The sequence below is a fragment of the Pseudochaenichthys georgianus genome, chromosome 16, assembly GCF_902827115.2.
Source record: "Pseudochaenichthys georgianus chromosome 16, fPseGeo1.2, whole genome shotgun sequence".
Taxonomy (NCBI): Eukaryota; Metazoa; Chordata; class Actinopteri; order Perciformes; family Channichthyidae; genus Pseudochaenichthys; species Pseudochaenichthys georgianus.
The window spans coordinates 27,739,539-27,763,499 of NC_047518.2; the positions used below are offsets into that span (position 1 = coordinate 27,739,539).

Genomic DNA, 23,961 nt, shown 5'->3' on the forward strand with positions numbered 1-23,961 from the left:
AGTTTTCTGAATAGCCAAACGGCTGAGTCGGATGTTGGAGAAAACTTCAATCATGGCGGTTTTATGCTTGACAACAGTAACGGGACTTGTAGTGTTTTGTCAGCGGCGATTCAACGGGACTCCTTATGAAGAAAACTTTCTCAAGATCTTCATCTGAGAGTAAAGGAACTTTAACGGTAAATATAACACCGACGAAAGAGGAGTGTAAAGGACTTGTTATTACAATAAAATAGCTTTAACATTATACTCATTTTATTCACTGTCACGCATTTGTGCTTCTTTAGCAGCCTACGCTTATGAATAACTGATTTCTCTTGAGTAAGGGGGGTTGCATCATTATGCCTAACTTTTTGTAAAACTCAATGCGACCTATTTTACACCAGCTAGCAATACGTTTTTAAGCTTTAATATGCTGTCTAGGGTTTTAGTTGTTGATTAAATATGGTTGTTACACAACACTTAGTTAGAAAACATTTAGAATCTGATGGAGGATGGATGGATGGATGGATGGATGGATTAGATAGCAAAGAAAATGTAGGCATTCAGTAAGGAATGAGAGATAAAGCACAATAAAAAGCCAGCTTTATGTCTGGAGTGCTGTTAGAGGTAATGCAAATGTGTTGTGATTAACAGCGCATGTATTGCAAATACACGAAAGTAAAGTAAAAAACATTAAATAATGTTTGTATAACTGCTGCTAAATCAAACACAGATTCCACAACTCAATACCAAATACACTGTTGTCCACAAAAGATTATTGCACCTCATCAGATAAGATGAGAAGACTGTTGTCACAAATAATGTCACTGAGGCATCCTCCCTGTGTCTGTAATCAGTTCAGTGTGCTGGCAGTTATTTGTGTGAACAGGTGGGCTGGTCTCAGTATGTGAGTGATCCTCTTTCTCTGGCCCAGCAGGAGCCAGGATCAGGGCAGGTAGGGGACCTGGATGTGCAACCACACCCACCAAGGATGCACTGAACTGAGAAACATCTGCTGAAGTGCCCCCCCCCCCCCCTTACAGCAGCTATGGTAAGAATCCAACACACTCAAAGCATCTACCCATATTTAATGAAGTTTTCTATTTACCAAAATAGTTTTTTCTTATTTTTTGGTGTATGTCAGTTACCTCGTCCCTCCACTGTACTACAGTTTTGTAATTCTTTCTCTAGAGTCAATACCCCTGAGACTACTTATAACAAACCTAATTGTGTGTGCTGAAGGTCTAATTGTTAAGGAGATTAAGGTGGAATGTTGAATTGAATCCCAGCATTAATATTTTATGGGCTAAAGCTGTCCATAGGGGGTTCACAGTGTGTGAGCAACTCACAGATGGAGACAGAGAAAGATGTCTCTCTCTCTCTCTCTTCCTGTCAGTGATCAAGTAAAAAAGAGCTGCAGAAAGTAATTTTTTTATTAGTAATGCTGGGAAATAAGTACAAAATAAGCATCACGATATACAGATACTATATTATAATAATCACAATATGTGCTGAGGCATGTAACAAAACTGGTTGAATTGACTATACTTTATTTAGTACTATACTATCTGTCAATGTGAATTCAAACTGAATAAATTATTTTTGGTGCAATTATCAAGAATTTCATAAATCTTAAGCTTTTCTTAAACTAGACAAAAACAACATCCCCATAATTCATGTTACTAAGAGTCAGAACTAAACATGGAGAAGCAGCGTTCAGTTATTATGCTCCAAATATCTGGAACAAACTCCCAGAAACCTGCCGGTCCGCTGCAACTCTGACTACTTTTAAATCCAGACTAAAGACTTTTATTTTTGCCGCTGCTTTTAATTGAACTATTCACATCTTAAACTGCACTGTAACTTTTATCCATGTCTTTTTTCTTTTAATGTTTCTTTTATTATCTTTTCTTTTTAATGACTGTTTTTAAATGCCATTTTCTTAATGTCTTTCATTTTTTGTAAAGCACTTTGAATTGCCTTGTGTTGAAAGGTGCTATATAAATAAACTTGCCTTGCCTTACTAATATTCATTGATTAATATTGGACTCAAATGTAGTCAAAGTTAATTGGTGAATATGAGTCTGGTAGTTTGCTTATCTAGTAAATGATTCCTATGCGTGTCTTTATTCTGATTTTGAAGTGCATAATTTCTCCCTCTATTGTTGGAAATAAGAAGTAAGATATATTTGAATCCACATCCATAACAAGTTGAACTCTGTTGTAATATATAAACTGGAATGCTACAAATTCATAATTTTTAACAATGACTAATGTAGTTTGGGTTTTTCAAGGAATTGATTACCAAAAATATGACCGATGCCTTGTACACCAGAGCCAAATGGGTCTTTAAATTGACTGCATCGTCTGAAAAAACAACACAAAGGTGTTTTATTCACAGTGACATTTAACAAACAAATCAAGGCTATCTTTTAATTTGAGAAGCCAAAATCAGCAACTGGTGCTTGTCTTATAATTTCTTTATGCATTGAATTGTTATTTGTAGAGATCAAGATCACAGCATGGGAATATTTTCTTTTAATGATATGTTACAGAATAAATTGAAGTTTTGACTAGTGTGTATTATGTCTTGTACTCAGCTGCAAGCTACACATGAGTAAATATTTAGGCTCGTAACCTTACATTTGTACTTTGGAGGGAACCTTGTCTGAAGACAGTCATCTCACACCAGTGCAGCACAACCTCATATCACTCTGCTTGAAGTCTGATTTGATCTGTCCATCTTTTCCTATTTTGCCTTTTCCTCCCTTTTCTGTTTTCTCCTTCTTTTTCCATTTCGTATTGCTTCCATTGATTTTTTTGTTTGTTTTTCCAGCTGATTATGTCCCTGTACTCTGATTCGCCGGTGGGCACATTGCTCTCTGCACTTTAATTGGACATTTAATTAGATTACAGTTTTAGTCCAATTAGACTCAGAGGTGCTGGGAAAGGATATGGAGGGGAGAAGAGGAAAAAGTCCCCAAGCTGCTCCCTGTCTCCCTTCCCCCTTCTCGTTCTCTCCCCTCCTCTTCTCACTCATTTTCTTCTTCTGTCTTTTTCTGTCCGCCTTGCTTTCTCTCGTCCCCCTCCTGAGGGCGGCTCATTAGTGATATAATGGGATGACACAAAACACACAGCTCCCCTAACTCTTAGTGGCTCAAGCCGTGCCTGAACCCCACACACACACACACACACACACACACACACACACACACACACACACACACACACACAGACAGTGTTGTTTTTGGTTTGGTTTTTAATGAGATCTTTCTTATTCTAATACCAAAGCTATGAAGAGGTACGTGAAAGTGTTTTGGTGTTATTAGTGCCTTTGATTATTTCGCAGCACCACCTATCATTCTGCCAGTGACAGCAGCATCGATCAGCCTACACGCATACACACACACTCACACACACCACAAACATTAACGACATGCTGGGCCAAACCCTATCGACTCAGTGGAGTGCTCCGGTATGATATCACTAGACCTAATGAGACTAAGATAAGCCTCATTACCAGCAGCGCTCGCTCTCTCACATGCCAGTCAAATGCAGGGCTATTCTGCACCAGTTTGAACTCCCCTATGGTTCCGCCCTCTCCCCCTTTTGTTGTCATAGTTCTCACACAGAGCTCTGTCTCAGAGCATAAACAACCCAGAGCCCCAGTGGGACAAACACATGGGCGAATGTAAACACACACCCAGATGTATTGGGATCTGCACACACTTGCGCTCAGGTGTAAGTCCTCGAAGGACACAACACCCTCTGTCCCTTAAGCAGTCACACACACCGCCTTCTTTTCTCACTTCCTCCTAACCTCCGCCCTCAGGAGAAAGATAGAGACGTTTTTCAAGTTATTTATTATTATACGCACACAGAAAGACAGTGGAGGAGCTGCTGTTGGCAATGAATATCTTGGATAATTAAATATGTATTTTAAAAAAAAAGTGAATCACCCAGTTTAAAGCAAATATGAAGCTTAAACATAAGAGTTTGATGTCAAAATATAGAAATGACGTAATAACAAAGTAAAAATAATAAGCTAAAACAATTGTTATAAATGGAAATTAGAATGTTTTTGTATTCCTTTTTTAATGGCTGAGGTGCAATTTGAACAGGTGGGTTTCTGCTGTGAGGGAAGATTTGTGTGAATGATATCAGCAGAAAGTCACACACACATCCTACCGTTCATATACCAGATGTGTCATCCCATTTGTGTGTGTGTGTGTGTGTGTGTGTGTGTGTGTGTGTGTGTGTGTGTGTGTGTGTGTGTGTGTGTGTGTGTGTGTGTGTGTGTGTGTGTGTGTGTGTGTGTGTGTGTGTGTGTGTGTGTGTGTGTGTGTGTGTGTGTGTGTGTGTGTGTGTGTGTGTGTGTGTCTGCTGAACGACAGGCAGCAGGCAGGGGTGTTTTAGCCACAGGCGTCACTACCTGACCCCCCGTGGCTGTGAGATTGACAGCTGTGGTCCCGCCTAATTGCATTACTCTCCCAGGTGATTGGCTCACACCCTGGGGGCTCATTTGTCAGGATGCATTGTGGTAATGATGTAAATTAGCAGATCTATGTGTCACTCAGCCTTCTCGCCCCCTGCTGATTGGCCCCGCTGTGCCCAAGGGCCCGGCCCCCAGCTGAGGGAGCCAGCTCATTGGTCCTTTGGGAACCAGGAAGTCCCCTAGAAATATGGCTTTCAGAGTGGGCATCCCTGTGGGCTGATATTATCCTTCCTCCCACCTCTTTAACTGTCAGTCAAACCAGGAACTGATCCCTGCAGCCTCTATCTGAGACATAGATACACCCACGCTCACACACACACTCACACATTTACACACAGAGACATGTAGGTGGTAGTTGCCACCCATAATAGCCCCATGTCGACTGAGAGCCTTTACACACTCCGTTATAACCGTATAAAGGTACACACAGATAAAGTGTGTGTGTGTGTGTGTGTGTGTGTGTGTGTGTGTGTGTGTGTGTGTGTGTGTGTGTGTGTGTGTGTGTGTGTGTGTGTGTGTGTGTGTGTGTGTGTGTGTGTGTGTGTGTGTGTGTGTGTGTGTGTGTGTGTGTGTGTGTGTGTGTGTGTGTGTGTGTGTGTGTGTGTGTGTGTGTGTGTGTGTGTGTGTGTAGTGTGTGTGTGTGTGTGGAATTGAAATAAAGGCCACAGGCTCAGGCTCTGTTCCCCACTGCTAACACAGCATGCCTTAGCTATGTCCTCTATCAAAAGCAGACAACTTCACAGTGACAGACAGGCAGCTAAAGCAAAGTAAATAGACCCAAACACACACACACACACACACACACACACACACACACACACACACACACACACTTGAACTCTCCGGTTTCTTTGCCTTGCCTGTTTGTTTCAAAAGCTTAAATTGTTAGTTATAATACGTGTCTGGTGGAGGCAGCGATGTGTATTACAGCTCTCCTGTAGTGTTGCTGAAAGGTTTGGTCGGTGTTTCTGGGTTCTTTGTTAAACTTACTGTTATATGAGGCCGAATATGAATAAAGACTAAATAATGTCAGCATCAGCATGAATCAATACTTATACAGATGCACAATCACTGGGTCTGGACCTCAGCCTGTGATCAATAGTTGACTCTGAGTTATTGTCTTCATATTAACAAGCAGAGTGCTCCCTGAGGAACATGTATGAATGGCTAAATGAGACCACTCCAACCCTCTCAACAGGACCTGGTGTTGTTTTTACACCCTCCTTTGTTTGACTTCAGACACAGCATTGCAAAAGCCTTTTTGGATACATTTGGATGCACTGTAGGTGTTTCCAAAACACTCAGGTCCTCATGAAACTCTAATTGCCTGCTCTATGCGACTGAATGTCCCTCACATAGATCCAAGTATCGACTCGCGTCCCTTAAGTCAGTGTTTGTCCAAATTATGATTTTTTTTTTAAATCTAAGATTATTCGTAGATCAATTCTATTCTATTTCTTGTGACTCAAAAATGCAGACAAATATCAAAACAAGTCGCAAAAGAACTGAAAAAGTTTGGAATGAGCTCTTGTCATGAAACAAATATACTAAATATAAGTCATCTGTGTAAGAGAATATTAATAACAGTATCATGAAATTACTCTTTGTGTAATGCGGTCATGTCATCTCTGCTAGTTCCGCATGTGCTAGATATTAGTATTAGCAGACTGTGTGTGTGTGTGTGTGTGTGTGTGTGTGTGTGTGTGTGTGTGTGTGTGTGTGTGTGTGTGTGTGTGTGTGTGTGTGTGTGTGTGTGTGTGTGTGTGTGTGTGTGTGTGTGTGTGTGTGTGTGTGTGTGTGTGTGTGTGTGTGTGTGTGTGTGTGTGTGTGTGTGTGTGTGTGTGTGTGTGTGTGTGTGTTACTGACTGAGCAATCATTCTAAATTAGAGATGTTTAGAGATGTTTGTGGTTGATTTTGGTAAAGCCCCTGTAAAAACTCTCTCTCACGGAAAATAACTTCCCATGACGTGGCACACCGATGCTCGCACACCCCTTTATGTGCCGCACCTACCATCCTCCTTTACCCGCTACTTTGCAGTAAATGTGTTAACTAACCTGTATTAAGTCTCCGACACTACTTGGCAGAGCGTGAGAAAGCAGTGAGCATGATGGGTAATTGCCATGCTGCACGCAGTGTCTCCAGGAGCAAGCTTTATGAGGTGACGGCGGAGGAGGAGAGGAGGAAGATTCCTTTTGACAGTTGCACGTTCTTAAAACTGTGACCAAAGTAATCAGCCTGCCTACACTTTATCAATACTTGTTGTCTTGTTTAAAGCTGATATTAGGGAAACATGTCTATTTGTGTGAGCGATAATGAAAATGTCTTGGAGAAAGCGCAGATTGTGGCATGAGTTTGTGCCTCCAGCGTTTATGTGTTTAGGGGCAATAATTGATTTCTGTGTTGTGCCCCGCAGGGCTTGTCCCACATCTCTAAACCCACACACACACACACACACACACACACACACACACACACACACACACACACACACACACACACACACACACACACACACACACACACACACACACACACACACAGCAAGGCATGCTGCAGTATTAATGAGACATGAATAAAACATGAAGAGAGACCCCCCTCTTACATGCTCACACAGGGTCTCCCCCTCCCCAGCTGCTTCCTGTCTGCAGATTACCCTGCTTTCACTGGGCTCTGGTTAAGTGGGGCCAGGAAGAGATTTAGCCCCCTCAGCAGGAGCGGACACACACATTATGCTCATGGGCGCACACGACGTGCACACACATACACACACCCACACTTACTGTAATAAAACATCAGAAAGTATCTGCTTTATTGTTGTTGACATGGTTTTAGAGGATCTAAATACGTTTACACCTCTATCTTAAAACAAACACAATTAAGCAATTAAGCAAACATGTAAATGTTGTTTGTGTGAGAGTTAAGAAATATTTCTTCAATTTGAGTCTTTTGTGGGATGTGTTTGGAAGCAGTCTAGCCTCAGCATAAAGGCACTGTTTTTAACAGCGAGTGTATGTTGTTGCAGTTCAAGTTGTGACCTTTCATATGTTTTCTTTGCAGGCGACGTCCTGCCCAGGACCCGTGGCTCTCAGCTCGCAGGTCCATGCTGCCGCTGTCAATGGAGATAGGAGCGCCCTCCTCAAACTCATCACCGGTAGATAAATGGCTTTAAACATATTACGCTACATACACCGTGTCACATCAAGACTCACTTTTATAAGAAGTAAAGTGTTACTTTTTGTATTGCTATAAGGAACATTTCTTTGCATTTGCCCCATCTGTAGAGGGTCAGAGAGCAGGGACAGCTGCAGCAGCTGCTCTGAGTTTGGGGTTTTGCACAGAGAAATCAGAGCAGGTGCAGCATGGTAGATTGAACCGTGGTCCATCTGCTAAATCGTCCACTCTTCTGCAAAAGTGCTGACATTATCTGGACGTACAGCAATATTGTTATGCAATCTTCCGATGTAGAAAAATGAAGTCTTATTCTTAGAAATGTCTGGAAAAATATATTAACAGCCTCAAAAGATGATCATCGCATATTCTCTTCGTCTTCACAACCAAACAGCTTCCAGCTGTTCCAAGTACATTTTAAAATGTGGAAGCGGGTTTCCTATTAAATGCAAGTAGTAAAAGACTGCAATTTAAATAAAAGGAATTCCCTTTATAAACAATTTATAACATTTTCCATCACAAGCCACTTAATTGTACTTTTTTAATTAATTGCATATCCCCTTAAATCTTGGTCTCTATTAACGCTTACCCGCTGACTCAACCTGTGCTGTGCTGTGTGTGTGTGTGTGTGTGTGTGTGTGTGTGTGTGTGTGTGTGTGTGTGTGTGTGTGTGTGTGTGTGTGTGTGTGTGTGTGTGTGTGTGTGTGTGTGTGTGTGTGTGTGTGTGTGTGTGTGTGTGTGTGTGTGTGTGTGTGTGTGTGTGTGGATGCAGCAGAGCCGTCACTGCGGGACAGAGAGGACCAGTTTGGCCGGACCCCCCTGATGTACTGTGTCCTGGCCGACCGCCTGGACTGTGCAGAGATTCTGCTGAAGGCCGGAGCCTCGGTCAACAAGACCGATCAAAGCCAGCGCGCCGCTCTGCACCTAGCCGCTCAGAAGGTCTGAACATCCACAAAGACACAACGTACACTGGAGCTGCTTCACATCAGCCTATTTTATAGCATAACATTGTCAAAGTTAAGTCAAAACAATTAATATATAGATTGATTTTTTTTTATTCAAAATGAATATGAAGACTAAGTGGGATCTCTTAGAGAGAAACTGTGAGGGTCCAGTGGGAAGCCAGTGCCCCCTAGTGGCTGAAGTTGTAGTTTAAGGGTTTATGGGGGGGAATATCAACTGATTTATAATCCTGCCACACAAACACTAAAATGTAATTCACACACAGTCTTTGAAATATTAATATTTTGAATGGAGAAAGGGCCGTTTCAAAATGTTTTGCCCACCCTTCTATATCAAACAAGGGGAGATTCATGTTATATTCACTTCAGTCTACACTGAGGAACATTGAGAGGAGAAAATAATAATTAGACAGGGTGGCGGGTTGTCTCTCGAGGTATGTGGTGCTAATAATAACTCTTTACAACTCGTTTATTTATCTGAGCCTCCTTTTATGGGAGTGTACAGATTCAGGAACATCATATCATTGAAGAAAGAGGGGAGGTAATTGGGGTCTGTCTCATAGATTGTGTGTGTGTGTGTGTGTGTGTGTGTGTGTGTGTGTGTGTGTGTGTGTGTGTGTGTGTGTGTGTGTGTGTGTGTGTGTGTGTGTGTGTGTGTGTGTGTGTGTGTGTGTGTGTGTGTGTGTGTGTGTGTGTGTGTGTGTGTGTGTGTGTGTGTGTGTGTGTGTGTGTGTGTGGGGGATGCTAGCGGTGGGAAGCCCTGTCTCTTTGACATCTGATCAATAAGTGGCTGAGACAGGAAGAGAGGCCAGGGATTACCGATCTAATTGGACTGAGAATAGGGAGGACGGGAACACACACACACACACATACAAAACACACACACATAGTCTAGATGCATGCTCACACACTAGATAGATCTGTCAGACTGTGGCGATATGTTCAAATATACAAATCACACTCACACGTGCACACGGCATGGCAGCATCGTATCTCACACCGTGCCGTCCGGCGACAATACATCACCTGACAGGAGTGGTGAGAGACCAAAAGTAAGGAGGACGATGATGATGATGATGTGTGTGTGTGTGTCATTGCCGCTCGTTCGTGACTAATATTGAGGAGAATTGGTGATTTCTGAGAATATTTTGCTCGTGTGTCGCAGGGGAATTTGCGTTTCCTGAAGCTGCTTCTGTCCAGGCGAGCTAACTGGCTGCAGAAAGATTTAGAGGAGATGACCCCGCTCCACCTTGCCACCCGACACCCCTCCCAAAAAGCTCTCGCCCTGCTGCTTAAACACATCGGACCTGGAGAGGTTGACACCCAAGACAAGAACAAGGTAATACAGTAAAGTTATACACTCTAAGTTGTTGGATGACGGTGTCCTCAGTTTGCCCTCAGTCAGAAACCAGCCATTTTGGGCGTCCAATAACCTGCAAAGAGAGACTGAAGATCCTTCATAGAAGCAGCAGGAATTTAATGTCACACACACACAAACACACAGAGGCACACTCACACAGCAGTGGACGACATAACAATCTGTGGCTTTGTCCTGTGTTCTGCTGATAAAACCACAAACACACAAACACACGGCCCTTTGTCCGTTTGGGCGGATTTGTATCTGACATCAGGAGTTGGTTTTGTAATAATCCAATATGCATCATCGTGTCAGATGACAGTGGTTTCGGTAAATCTCAGAATAGCTCAGTAGCCGTCATGGCAGCACTATCTGAGTTACAATCTCAGCTCACTGCCGGATCTTCAATAAGAGCTTTGTGAAGCACGTAGCCCTAATAATTCCTGTCAGAGTGAAGTAATTTCTTTTAAAGTGAATGGAAACCTCAAACCTGGTTTTATAACGGCCTCCTCTGTTTTGAACTCCATTCATCATCTTGGGCACTTTTTATCTAATTTTCCCTCTCTTTGTCTCTGCAGCAAACGGCTCTCCACTGGTCGGCTTTTTATAACCGACCAGAACACGTTCGCCTCCTGATCAAGCACGACTCCAACATTGGCATCCCAGACAGCGAGGGCAAGATTCCTCTGCACTGGGCAGCGCACAGTCAGGAGCAGAGCGCTACACAGACTGTCCGCTGCATACTGGTACACACTACTGTACACACACATACACATTCATACATATACACACATGAATCGGTCATCTCCAATTTTTAAACAACAAAGCTTCTTTACTGTGTTTGTCTTTTTCTGTGTGTGTGTGTGTGTGTGTGTGTGTGTGTGTGTGTGTGTGTGTGTGTGTGTGTGTGTGTGTGTGTGTGTGTGTGTGTGTGTGTGTGTGTGTGTGTGTGTGTGTGTGTGTGTGTGTGTGTGTGTGTGTGTGTGTGTGTGTGTGTGTGTGTGTGTGTGTGTGTGTGTGTGTGTGTGTGTGTGTGTGTGTGTGTGTGTGTGTGTGTGTGTGTGTGTGCGTGAGAAGGAGGCAGCTCCCACAGAGTCCCTGCTGAACTGGCAGGACTATGAGGGGCGGACCCCCCTGCACTTTGCGGTTGCTGACGGTAACGAGGCAGTGGTGGAGGTGCTGACGTCTTACGGGGGTTGTAATGTGACAGCTTATGATAACCTCTTCAGAACCCCGCTGCACTGGGCAGCTCTGCTCGGTGAGTGAACACACTTCCTGAATGACTGATACACACCAACAATATGGATTTCCCCTAAAAATGAATTGAAGCCAAAATGGCAACATTTATTATTAGCTGCACATTTAGATAATAGTTTTTTTTTATTTAATCCATGCTAGCATTGTGTCTCTAGGGCAAGGATACCGTACTCGCTTTACTGTAGGGGCTGCTTTTGCAAAGTGACATAAGGTAAGGGGCCAGTTACGACATTTAGGCTTAGGCTTAGCTTGGACCTCTGTAGGGAACTGTGGCACTTTAAAACAAATAAACAAGCTATATTGAGTCTTACATTCTTAGATGAATTACTATGAAATTGTGTACAGACATTTATGGTCACAAGAACATGAATCATACTGACTGTGATGATGGCTGACATTTTAAATCTTGTGCCAGGTGACATTCCCATGAGCATTGTTTTTGTGCTAATTAGCACATGTTAGAATGTATAACCAGGATGATTAGAATAGTCAAATAGAGTGGTAGGTAGGTGTGTAAGTGACAGTTGACTTTTGCTTACTTGATGAGGAGTTTCTTGCTTTTCTGTTACCAGTTCTGTGAAAGTCAACTGAAACTACAAGGGGCCTTTGTATAACCAAGCAGTTGTCCTAACTCCTGTAGATCCTTTTTCATTATCAGTCCCCCTCACATCCCACTAATGTAAATGTGTTTTTCAGGCCATGCCAAAATAGTCCACCTGCTGCTGGAGAGAAACACTTCAGGCACTATTCCCTCAGACAGCCAAGGAGCAACACCTCTGCACTATGGGGCTCAGAGCAACAATGCTGTGAGTCTCATTCAATGAACACGCAGAACTGGGAATCCTGCTGAGTCAGCATCATGCATCTTTATCCAAAATGTAATATCGTTGATAATGAAATAAAGCGGTCTCATTATGTATGTTCAGCATGTCTTTTAAAATCCCAAAACTAAATCACACAAAAACTAACTGCCCGTCTCTGTGCGCCTGTAGGAGACAGTGGGTGTGTTTCTATCCCACCCGTCTGTCAAGGATGAACCCGACCTGGAGGGGAGGACTGCTTTTATGTGGGCCGCTGGGAAGGGCAGTGATGATGTCATCCGCACCATGCTGGCCCTCACCCCTCACATTGACATCAACATGGCCGACAAGTACGGAGGCACCGGTGAGCTCCTGAGAAACAGGGGGGGCAACTGATGCTCCTTACAAATGTGGCCAACACCCACAACGTTGCCCCTCTTCCTCTCTTTTTTGGCATTGCAACAAACAAGCCCTGTTGATTATTCTGTACACAAGCACACACACTTTTATTAAAGATAATAATATACAATATACCAGGCCGATAAATTGTTGACAATGCATATTTGTATGTTATGTTTCCTGGAAGAATCTCAAAGCAATATCAGAAATGAATCACAGGGTTTAAAAAGTTAAGCAGATTTCTTATGGACAGGCTCAATCACTTCTGTGACGAGAAGTAAGACGGTATAATTAATCATTATTGGTCATTTTGTTATTTTAGGACTCGGTTTTAGAGTTTTTTACGTGGTGTTTCTTTGTAAATCAAATACCCATTGTTGACTTCAGATTAAAATGTATTTTTGTTTTGGATTGCGTGTCGTCAAACCCGCTTGGACCACTATTTAAATAAAGTTATGATAGTTATGATTTCTCTATCCGTAATAGGCCATGAGAAGCAGGTCCTTTTTGGCTGTCAGTATCCGCTTAGAAAACTCAATATGTGTATCCCTAATATTGTTTTTTCAGAGCATGGCTTTCTGCTTGTTTTAGGCTAGGGGTGATGATGTCACAGGGGATTCCCCCAAAGGTGCAAGAGAGACTGAGGGAGAGAAGGAAGTGATACTGTCAGCAAAATCAGTGTGAGCCCGCTGAATAGACTCGCTTCCCTGCCAGCACCGTCCTCTGACACACACACACACACACACACACACACACACACACACACACACACACACACACACAAAACACTCACATATGCACACACGACTTACTGCCATGCACTGACTCCCAGGGCTGTTTAGACATAAAATCTCCATGGCAATAACCCCCTCTGCTCAACCAGGCGTTCATTGTTTATGCATGCAGAACATGCAACGGTTGAGTCATCCTAATGAGACGGTGTGAAGGGCAGTGGAGCTGACTGGTGCCCCGAACACTTCCATGCACTTGACTTTAGTCGGTGCTGTCTGGGGACTGGACAGAGGCTGAGGAGGGGGGGGGGGGGACCAAGAGGCTTAAGTGCATCATTAAATGTCTCTGCCTGTTTAACCCGCCATTGACCAGGCCTTAGCCACAACCATAGATTATCATTAACCAATAGATGAACAAAGGACAGGCGCGCAAGAAAGGAGAAGTGTTCCTTAGGCTGTTTATTGTCCAGTTAGATTCAGGGACCTCCATCTTCTTTTAAATGTGTGTGTGTGTATTTGTGTGTGTTCCAACAGCACTGCATGCGGCCTCCCTGTCAGGCCATGTGAGCACAGTGAAGCTGCTGCTGGAGCGGGGAGCGATGGTCGACTCTTTGGATGTAATGAAACACGCGCCGCTGTTTCGGGCTTGTGAGATGGGACACAGAGATGTCATTCTCACACTCATCAAAGGTTAGTCTTGTAATTGGTACACAGTTGGTGCAAGCGTCCTAATAACTACATAATATCCGTTTCAGTACCACAGTGTTTTAAGTATACATTATTATTTATTCATGAAAAAAGGTTCTGCAAGTGTGGACCTGGTAGACGTGGATGGTCACACTGCGTTGCATTGGGCAGCTCTTGGAGGCAATGCTGAGGTCTGCCAGATACTCATGGAGAATGGGATCAGTCCCAATGTACAGGTATTAATGCGTACACTCAAAACATACACATACACCTCTGGTACAAAGCACTTCTGTTTATTTAAATCCCTTTTTAATGCTCACCATTCACATGTACATATTCTTAATAAGTATATTCAAGTTGTTTTTCTTGTTTTCCATCCTTAATCCTTGTTTATTGCACTAGAACATTTCCAGTTTAGCAAAAGGAATCCCTAGGGGTCATTTGAAATCTATTTAGTCAAAATGACATGTTCTCACCATCCATCTGTTGCACTTGTCCATCTGTATACGCCCACATTTGATGGCAATGAATACTACTACATTTCAAAATATATATATATATATATATATATATATAAATGTAAACCCTCATTTGATATGAAAAACAGCTTTAGCATTCTGTACGTTTTGGCTGCACCACACATGGAAATCTATCCACTGAACATAGATTGCAGATTTGTCGGCTCGAGCAGCATGTCCAGTATAAATCAAAGGATAAATGTGGAAATGAAATCCTCCTCTGCATTGCTTTACAAGCAGTGTGTATAAAAGCAGGGAGAAGCTCTTAAAGGTCACCTATTTATTATGTAAATCCACTTTTTCATGTCTTTTATACATAAACACGTGTGTGTCCCTCTGTGTAAAGACATTCTGAAAGTTTCAGGAAAAAAGATTCGCTCACTTTTCAGTGTGAGAAAAAGTTTTCAGAGAGTACTTGTCCATGGACAAGTGAGTTTGGAAATGTACTTGTCCGAATATATTTTTCACTTGTCCAGAATGGACAAAAATTGGGGCCACTGGAATCTTCTTCTTCGTCATCGTATTTTACATTTTCCCACGGTTTTTACGACACCGCTAACGTAAGTAAGCGGTAAGATTTTACTGCATCACACATAGGGTTGGGTATCGTTTGGATTTTAACGATTCCGGTTCTGCTGTTCGATTCCGGTTATTTTCGGTTCTCGATTCCGGTTCTTTGAGAGGGTAAAAATAAGTCAAACTGGGAGAAAAATATATTTATGAAAACATTAAGTCAAATCTGTATTCCTATTTACAAATCATTTCATACTGTTTAATTTCTTACGGTTATTGAATACAATTATATAAAAATAATCTCTGCATTGTTTAGTTAGTTCCAAGTGGTGCCGTTTGAGAATGTACAATTGGCCCAGTCTCCTCTGATGTTGCACTGCAACCTGCCTGTGAGACACAGTCTAACCACACATGTCCAACACATAGGCCTAATAATAATAATACATTATATTTATAACCTAAGGCCTAGCGCTTTTCTACAACAAGACGCTTGCACGCTTACACATGTCCTGCTCGGCCTCGCCTCCTGTCCTCACAACTCTTATTAATCCCGGTACTGGACAATTGTTATTTGTTCCTACTCGGAACCGAGTTTTGCTTCCCAACCCTGCCACTGTGCTACACTTCCCGCCCCGCCCCCGTCTAACTGTACAGAAAGCGGCGAGATGCATTTCCTTAGGAATCGACAAGCAGAACCGAAACTAACATTTCTAAACGAACAATGGCGGACACGTACAATTTGCGAATGAGTTCTGCCTTTTGTAAACTGAATGTATCAATAATTTGTCAATAAACGTCACTTGTCCGCCAGACAAGTCAATTGACAGATCTACTTGTCCGATATTGTAAATAACAATAACACGTCCCGGACGGTGGGACGTGTACTTTTTCGCACTCTGCTTTTTGTCCTGATCCATTTATATAAAAACTGAAAATGAGCTGATCAGATTTTGGCCACTTTATGATGTCATAACGATGTTTTGGCTTGTGTAACCATTAGCCAATCAGCAACCAAGGTAACACCCCCCCCACCTTATCACCTGAATCTCCTCCTAGAGCACCATTGTGTTCTTTTTAACCAAATCTCTCTCAGAGGGGCGTGGGGAGGGGCTCCTTATTTTCCAGTAACAGACAGAGAATCAGCACTTTTGAAACAGGGCTGAAACAGAGGGGATTATGGGATGCTGCAATGATCCGTTTGGTGTTTCGAGGCCAAACACTTCAGACCTATAATATATTGATGAAAAACAGTACCTTTAAATCCTGAGCTATTTTAAATTGTCCTGCGCCTGACTGTTAAATATGTGACTTCTCCTGGGTAGGACCAGGCAGGACGGACTCCTCTGCAGTGTGCTGCTTATGGCGGATACATCACCTGCATGGCTGTGCTCATGGAGAACAATGCTGATTCAAACATACAGGACAAGGAGGTAAAAAAGCATATATTTGTGAGCTATGTTGAGATTTTGGACACAACTGTAGTTTGAGTAAGTGCTTTTTTTTATGGGTGCAAAGGGGCGGACCGCTCTCCACTGGTCATGTAACAATGGCTACCTGGATGCTGTGAAACTGCTGCTGGGATACAACGCCTTTCCTAATCACATGGAGCACACTGAGGAGAGGTGAGAGCCTGTCAAGAGGAAGGATCGGCGGGTGAGGAGAGGGTGAAATACATGAATGACTGGTGTTTGTGTTGTGAAGGTACACCCCTCTGGACTACGCTCTGCTGGGGGGGCACAGTGAGGTGACTCAGTTCATGCTGGAGCACGGCGCTCTGTCCATAGCAGCCATCCAGGACATCGCTGCTGCCTCCATCCAGGCGGTCTACAAGGGCTACACCGTCCGCAAGGCCTTCAGGGAGAGGAAGCAGCTCTTCATGAGGCACGAGCAGCTGCGCAAGGATGCAGCCAAGTGAGAGAGGAGCACACACACCTACACACTTCCATATTTGTGTATATAGACATACAAAGGCCACACATGAAGTGAAGCATCATGATCACTCACTGCTGTTTCTGTCTCCGTTATCTGTCTCTGTCTTCTTCTTCTTCTCGCCCCCATAGGAACAGTCACACTCTCTTCATATCTATCTTTCTCCCTGTCATCCCTGCACACACATACATCTTCCCCCTGTCTCTCTCTCCTGGCTTCTTCTCCTGTTGCCATTTGCTCACCAGGCTCACCTTTATTCTGTCTTACATAACGCTTGATTTAAACTCTTCTCATTAAGTCTTGATGATGTGTTTTTCATATAAACAACAACAAATATCTCACCTTCTTATTAGGGCTGCTCGATTATGGCAAAAATCATAATCTCGATTATTTGGGTCAATAATTGTAATTGCGATTATTAAATGCGATTATTCATTGACTTTGAAAACATCCATTTATTGGAGAAAAACATTTGAACAGTATGTTTATAACAGTTGATTACCCTGAACTTTAAGTATAATTCAACTGAAAAACCCAAAAAGAATACAAATAAAGTAATAATAATAATAAAAGAATAATCGTTTTATTCCGATTACGTAATCGTTGCAAGCCATAATCGTAATCGCGATTAAAATACGATTAATTGAGCAGCCCTACTTCTTATCTAATCATATTTCCGATTTCCTGATTGATAACCAAGCTGTGAGACATTTTTCTTGCTCCACGACTAAAAAACATAATTTTTAAACACTTTAACAATTTTATTTGAGTAGTTATAACATAGCTTAAATGCATTAACCTAAGGCCGCGATTAGACCGAGCGCTTTTCTTTTTGTCAAGGAAACGAGGAGAAGAAGAACAGCGCAGGAGAGAAGCTGTGCAGCTGGTCTCTGTGGACGCTGCAGAGAAGAGAAGGGGCCCTTCGGTGAAAACAGAGCAGGGCCAACTTGTGAATATTATAGAGGACTTATCCATAAATGACTCTGTGGTGGAAAAAAAGAGATCATCAAAAGCTGAACGCACCAGAAGCAAAGAGGAGAGACTCAAAGGTACAAAAGTGTTTCTCAAAATAATTCTGAGTGTCTTTCTCATTTGAGCATGCAGTATGAGCGGTTATATAAACTGACTAAATGACAAAAACTCCAAGAAGATTAGTTGGAATACAAAGTCGCTTTTCTACAAGTAGACGCAAAAGGAGCAGCGTTTTTAAATATAACTATTATTAAATACTTATTGATAACTCATGTGTTCTTTTTATCCCACCAACCCAATAGCCCACAAGAGCAAATCCTCCAGAAAAAGTAAAGCATCTGAACCACATGAGGTTCATGGTGCTTTGATCCGCCACTGTCATGTGCCCGGTGCTCTCCAGACCACCAGGCTGAGGGAGCTCTCTCCTGCCGGCTGCAGCCCTCCACCCAGCCTCAAACCTCGACCCCCCTCCACTCCCAGAGTCAGGGAACGCCCCTCTTCAGGCACGTGCATTCCTTCCATCAGCGTCGCAGGGACAGACACTATTAACAGAGAATGCATCCCTCTGAGAAAGAAAGATGCTCACATGACTGTGCACACTGCCGCTGGCCAGGATGATGCCCCCACTGCTCTACAAAAGCACAGAAACCACAAAGAGCAGACTTCAGAAAAGGTCGCCACCAAAGACCAAACTCTCATTCCCTCATTAAGAGGCAGTTCATCTTTAGATCATAAAAGCCCCTCAAGAAAGACTCAGTCTGCCACACAAGCACCCATCTCAACACGCACGCACAAGGAACACAACAAAGAGCAGCGCAGGCGGAGGAATGAGGCTGCGTGCATCATCCAGCGAGCTTGGCGGAGGTGAGTTTACGTGTGTGTGTGTGTGTGTGTGTGTGTGTGTGTGTGTGTGTGTGTGTGTGTGTGTGTGTGTGTGTGTGTGTGTGTGTGTGTGTGTGTGTGTGTGTGTGTGTGTGTGTGTGTGTGTGTGTGTGTGTGTGTGTGTGTGTGTGTGTGTGTGTGTGTGTGTGTGTGTGTGTGTGTGTGTGTGTGTGTACACACCTGGAGGGGTGTTCAGTAGCCGAAGCCTCTCTGGCGGTGGGAGATTGGCAGTGCCATGTGGTGCCCACATGTGCACTCTCCCACATACATGCCACCTTCTCATCTCTCATGTAACCCCCCCCCTCCATCTTTGGTCTGGATGCCATCAACACTTGAGCAGTGGGGGGGAGAGCGTGGGAGAGGGGTGAGACAAGGAGGCAGGGGACAGACAAGCTATAATTTAGAGCTTTCATACCGGTTTAACAAGAGGCTAAAAGTTCAGCCGTGCTGCTCTAATAGCTACCAGCAGCCTCTCTTTGCTTTTCTCTCCCTTTTACGCACTGTGTTCCTCTGAGAGGCTGCCCGTCCGCAGCTGGAGGCCCTCTGTTTCCATTCAGCTTCACCATTATATTCTGTATGTGCTGACTATTAACTGCCTTGAATAAACTTTGTTTACTTTGTTTATGCTTGGTGAATATTACTATGAGGTTTTGCCAGCTTTTAAACCTTTGAACACAGTCTGAATTATAGTATGTGCATCTCCAGGTTCCACACACGCAGAAGGAGGAAGGTACAAGCCTGCAAAGAGGCGGAGTCAAGTGATTCAAACCACGCCCACAAAGGGAAGAAGATGGACATCCGAGCCCAACCCGCCAAACTGTCAGCGAGTAAGAGCTCAGTTCTACAAAGTATCTACGGTAAGATCACTGTTTTTTTTGCGTTTTGTATCTTTGGTACAAACCAAAGATAAATAAAAAAATATCCAAATTCAACAGGGTTTCTACATACATTGTGCGGGGGGAACTTCTGTGTAGCAATGCAGGAGGAGTCACAGACTCAAAGGAGACACAGGGAGAGCTGGAGCTTTGATGGCAAACGCTGATGGGTTTATTTGGAGCTTCGGCCGGAGAATTCACAAAACAAGTCAAAGAGTCAGAGGTTCTGACTTCACGGCAGAGTTGTCACTTCAATTCTGAAGAAATAGACCCCAGACCCATGTATTTAGTCCAGAGAGAATAATCAACATTGTGCATAACAAGATAGAATCATAACACCTCTATCAGCTGACGCCAGCAGGCAGGAAGAGGGAGACAAAACACTGAGAGCACATCAGCCAAGGTTACAGGTGCGTGTGCTCAGTCATGGGCCTTGGAAAATATTTCCCCAACACATTGCAAGAAGGGATTAACATCAAACAATTTAACTTCAACAAGATAAAATACTTTTGAATAAAAAAGAAACATGTTTACTTCTTGTGGTGTTTATAAGTAACTCCCTTCCTAAACAGGAATTGTTTTTTGATATTCAAATGTTTGTTTTTGATCATTAGGGATCAAAAATCAGGCCCCAGGGAGAATTGAACTCCCGACCCCTGGTTTACAAGACCAGTGCTCTAACCACTGAGCTATAGGGCCCTGTGAAGGAGCTCTTATTTGATTAACATTATAAAGTCACCTTGAACAATCATGGGTGTGGATCCTGACAAGTTCAACAAGTTAGAGGAGTGTCCTGAGCTTTGTTATGCAGCACCGGGTGACTGAATAGGGAAATTCAAATGACATGATATGTTATATATGTTACTTCTTAGACATCACATGACGTTACTACAGGGTTCCCTGGGCAACCCTATGCCCAGTTGAGGTGGTTCATTTCCAGATTCTCAGTCACCTGGCCATACCTTTCTTTTTTATTACACTTTTTTTTTTTTATATATATTTTTTTTTATTGAAGACACATAGAAAAGGCATTTGATACATTGACAGGGACCTCAGTTCAAAGCTACTAGTAACCATTTAGTCTCTACTATTGTGCATCAATTGACAAGCCATACATGGTTAATTTTCACTTGAAGGCATACAGTATTTAAGCCACCTTCATAACTCAAACAGACCAGATAGCCAAAATATAAGGGAGTAGTGTACCGACTGAACTAAACAAGATAATAATAATAATAAAATCTAAATAATAATACTAAAACAATACAAAGACAAAAAATGTATATAAATACATAATAAAGAGGAAAAAGGGGGGGGTGTCCATCAATCAGTAGACACAAATGCGAGAGATTGGAAGAAGGTTAAGAAGGGTTGCCACTTAGTGTAAAACATAGAGGTTCCGCCTCTTAAGGTTTCTCCAATTTTAGAAAAGACATGACATCGCTGCACCACTTAGCATTGGAAGGAGCTTTTTTGGATTTCCAGTGAAGAAGAAGAAGTCGTCTTGCCAATAACGAAGTAAAGTTGTGTCTGTTGTAATCTTCTGGGCTACACTCTACATTTGTGACACATTTGTAAGGATTTACAACCTGGGATATGTTTAAATGGTCCTATACCTGAGACAGGATACTGATGCTGGAAAGCATGGCACAAATACACTGTGGCCCCTGGTCTGTCATTGGATTTGTTGATGGCAAAAATAATGAATATCGCCAGCCTTATCCTTAAATAATAAACCTACTGTGAATTATTGTCTGTACTGTCCCTTGAGTAGAAACTTTCATGCATGCTGTATGTCAGTGATGTTAAAACGCCTGTCTTGTTTACGATGCGAGCAGATGTGCAGAATTCTGTAGATTATAGTGAGTCGTTCAAAAGCAGCCTTTTGATAACCTACAATATGAGAACTATGGCTCGAGGTACATACAAATACACATTGGAAGCAGATCATCAGGATGGTTTTGGTACCAGTGTAGAACACAGTGAGCGACAAACAGGAACCTGTGTAGATGTCTGGGCGACGCTCGGATCACACAGCAGGACAGTATCAGCCGGCTGTCCTGTGTGGAGTCTGGAGCTTTCAACCCCTCAGACAGGCCTGACCTTCATCACACATCACCAGGTGATGACGGGGGAACAGGCAGAAACCTTGCTGCGCCAAAACATACAAGCATGCACACCGTCACTGATTACAGACAGACAGATAGATAGACCCCCGACGTGGTTTCCCCCTCCCCTTTTTCACCTCCCTCTTTCTCTCTCCCTCTTTCTCCCCTTCTCGCTCTCTGACAGTCCTGGCACTGTGAAAAGTTCAGAGCTGTCAGGGGGAATGTCAGATGACTGCGTAGAGCTATCAGCTGAACACACACACACACACATTCTTGAGACTCATTGTCACACTTTTTTTTCATGAGAATTAGACAGGCATTTGAAACACAACTCTGGACCGGGTCACACTGATATGTTAATCATCATAAACCATTTTCTAAATTGCCTGTTAATTACTTTATCTCAAATGTGATTTTAATATCTGTTCATCTTTCTGTAGATAGACATATCTGTTTTTGCATTCCCGATAACAAAACTGTGTCAAAGAATTGCTGTGTGCAAGCTAGATAGATTTGTTAATTAAAAACACTATAGCCGTGCATAACTATGCAGTGCAAATGTTGTACATTAATATACAATACCTTTACTGCACATTTTAAAGGACCAATGTAATGACTTTTAAAACTTTGTTGAAATTAAATGAAACAATAACACCCTTACTCCAGGAGAAGAAATCCTCAAACTCGAGTACAGTATACAGGGTTTTAATTAATATAAATTCAGTGCAGTAGACCTAATCCAGTGGAAGATGATGCCCCCTGCATTAAAGCTTAATGATATGCTTTATTAATCCCAGAGAGGACATGTTGGGGTTATTTACATTACATCACACATAGGATCCTTGAAGCAGGTGGTTGTTTGGGGCTTTGCTCAAAGACACAGCTCCAAAATGCTTCGCCTCCTACAATTCCCCCAAAAATGTAAACCTTGAATATCAAAAATGTAATTAGAGACTTTTGCCTTTTATTAGACGGACTGTGGGCAGACAGAAATACCAGAAAGGGGGAGAAAGGACCTTGACTTAGTTACCAAGACAGGCCGCTGTGCTAAGGAGCCAGGTTTTGTTCATGGGGTGCCAGCCTAAGAGAAGCCCGGACCGCCAGATTCAGATGTAGCACAGGGATGCCGATTACACAACAAATGTCTTCCTGTCAAATCCTAGTTTGGTGTCGAGTTCTAAATAGCTCTCTTAATACTTGGATGTTTTTTTGATCATTTAGAATGTAGATTTGTGACCGCTAATGATAAGAAAAGTGACATTCAAGGCCCTAGTGAGGATTGAACTCACGACCCCTGGTTTACAAGACCAGTGCTCTGAACCACTGAGCAATAGAGCCTTTGACGAGATGAGTTTAATATGTTTACTATTAATACGACTACACCTTATACAACGTATGGGTGTGTGATTGACTGGATCAACAAGTTACAGGAGTGTCACACCAGCTGATGGGATGCAGAAATTGTTCACCTGGTTGTATAAAAAACTGCATATTGTAAATCAGCAAGAATCCAATATAGTGCCTCCCTAATCCAAACCTTTTTCTTTACCATACTATAGGAACCTCTATGGCCAGAAGTGAGCGCTCACTTCAGGGCTCTCAGTCTCAGCTGCTCCTGGAGATGCCTTTCCGCACCCAAAGCCAGCGTATGTTAATGCACATCCACAAAAACACTGTTTTAATCAAGTTAAAGTTTACACAAGTTAATTTGATCTGCTTTTTTTGTACAGTGAGCGGTATCGAGGGTGTGCATCTGACTGACACCATGAATCAATCCAAGCAGTACTCTTACCACCTGAGGCCACACAGCGCTGGACAGGGGACCACAGGCCGGGGGAAACATTGAAACCCCACACACACACACCTCATGTTCTTTGATGTTTCCTCAGCTGGCTGGCGGCCTTCCCTCTATAGAATTACTTTACACATTGTTCGCTCACTGTGCCAAGCTTTCTAAAATTAAGCCATATGACATCAGAGGCATGACCTCACAGGGTGGGGTTAAGTCTACAGAAATGGTGTGTGTAAAAGATAACCTTTCATCCATTGTGGAACACACACACACCTTCCCACTCATTCTCCATCGCTCTCACACACACACTGCGATAACCTTTCCTCCTGTTGTGGAGAATGAGGCAGTCTATCAACAGCCGGTCATACAGATAGCCCACCTGCGCGCACGCGCACACACACACACACACACACACACACACACACACACACACACACACACACACACACACACACACACCTAAAGAAACATTTGTGTTTCTTTACTATGAATTTTGTATTACTTTAATATGCATTTGCACAATAATAATCCATCTT

At 42.8% G+C, this 23,961-nt stretch overlaps 1 protein-coding gene and 2 non-coding genes across 5 annotated transcripts; 1 reads left to right on the forward strand and 2 right to left on the reverse strand.

Moving 5' to 3' along the window:
* Positions 1–30: 30 nt before the first annotated feature.
* Positions 31–23,928, forward strand: invs (inversin). Of its 3 annotated transcripts, none has more exons than XM_034102478.2 (19): positions 31–176; positions 914–1,030; positions 7,533–7,626; positions 8,416–8,582; positions 9,771–9,944; positions 10,541–10,708; positions 11,040–11,220; positions 11,916–12,025; positions 12,212–12,383; positions 13,684–13,839; positions 13,951–14,072; positions 16,190–16,297; positions 16,383–16,489; positions 16,569–16,778; positions 17,637–17,845; positions 18,071–18,632; positions 19,356–19,507; positions 23,193–23,279; positions 23,364–23,928. In XM_034102478.2, exons 2-19 carry the CDS (start codon positions 1,028–1,030, stop codon positions 23,477–23,479), a joined length of 2,898 nt encoding a protein of 965 aa, XP_033958369.1. In that variant the 5' UTR covers positions 31–176; positions 914–1,027; the 3' UTR covers positions 23,480–23,928. The 3 variants fall into 3 exon arrangements, with proteins under 3 accessions (XP_033958369.1, XP_033958368.1, XP_033958370.1); XM_034102477.2 differs by having other exon boundaries at positions 917–1,030; XM_034102479.2 differs by having other exon boundaries at positions 917–1,030; positions 8,419–8,582.
* Positions 20,152–20,224, reverse strand: trnat-ugu (transfer RNA threonine (anticodon UGU)). Its single transcript has one exon. It is a non-coding gene; the product is annotated as a tRNA-Thr (tRNA).
* trnat-ugu (transfer RNA threonine (anticodon UGU)) lies at positions 22,898–22,971 on the reverse strand. The gene has a single exon. It is a non-coding gene; the product is annotated as a tRNA-Thr (tRNA).
* Positions 23,929–23,961: the final 33 nt, after the last annotated feature.

Excerpts from the sequence above, each read along its gene's own strand:
- invs (XM_034102478.2), top strand. Across the intron at positions 13,840-13,950 it reads CATTCTCACACTCATCAAAG|GTTCTGCAAGTGTGGACCTG; the intron begins GTTAGTCTTGTA and ends TCATGAAAAAAG. Across the intron at positions 23,280-23,363 it reads TTTCCGCACCCAAAGCCAGC|TGAGCGGTATCGAGGGTGTG; the intron begins GTATGTTAATGC and ends TTTTTTGTACAG.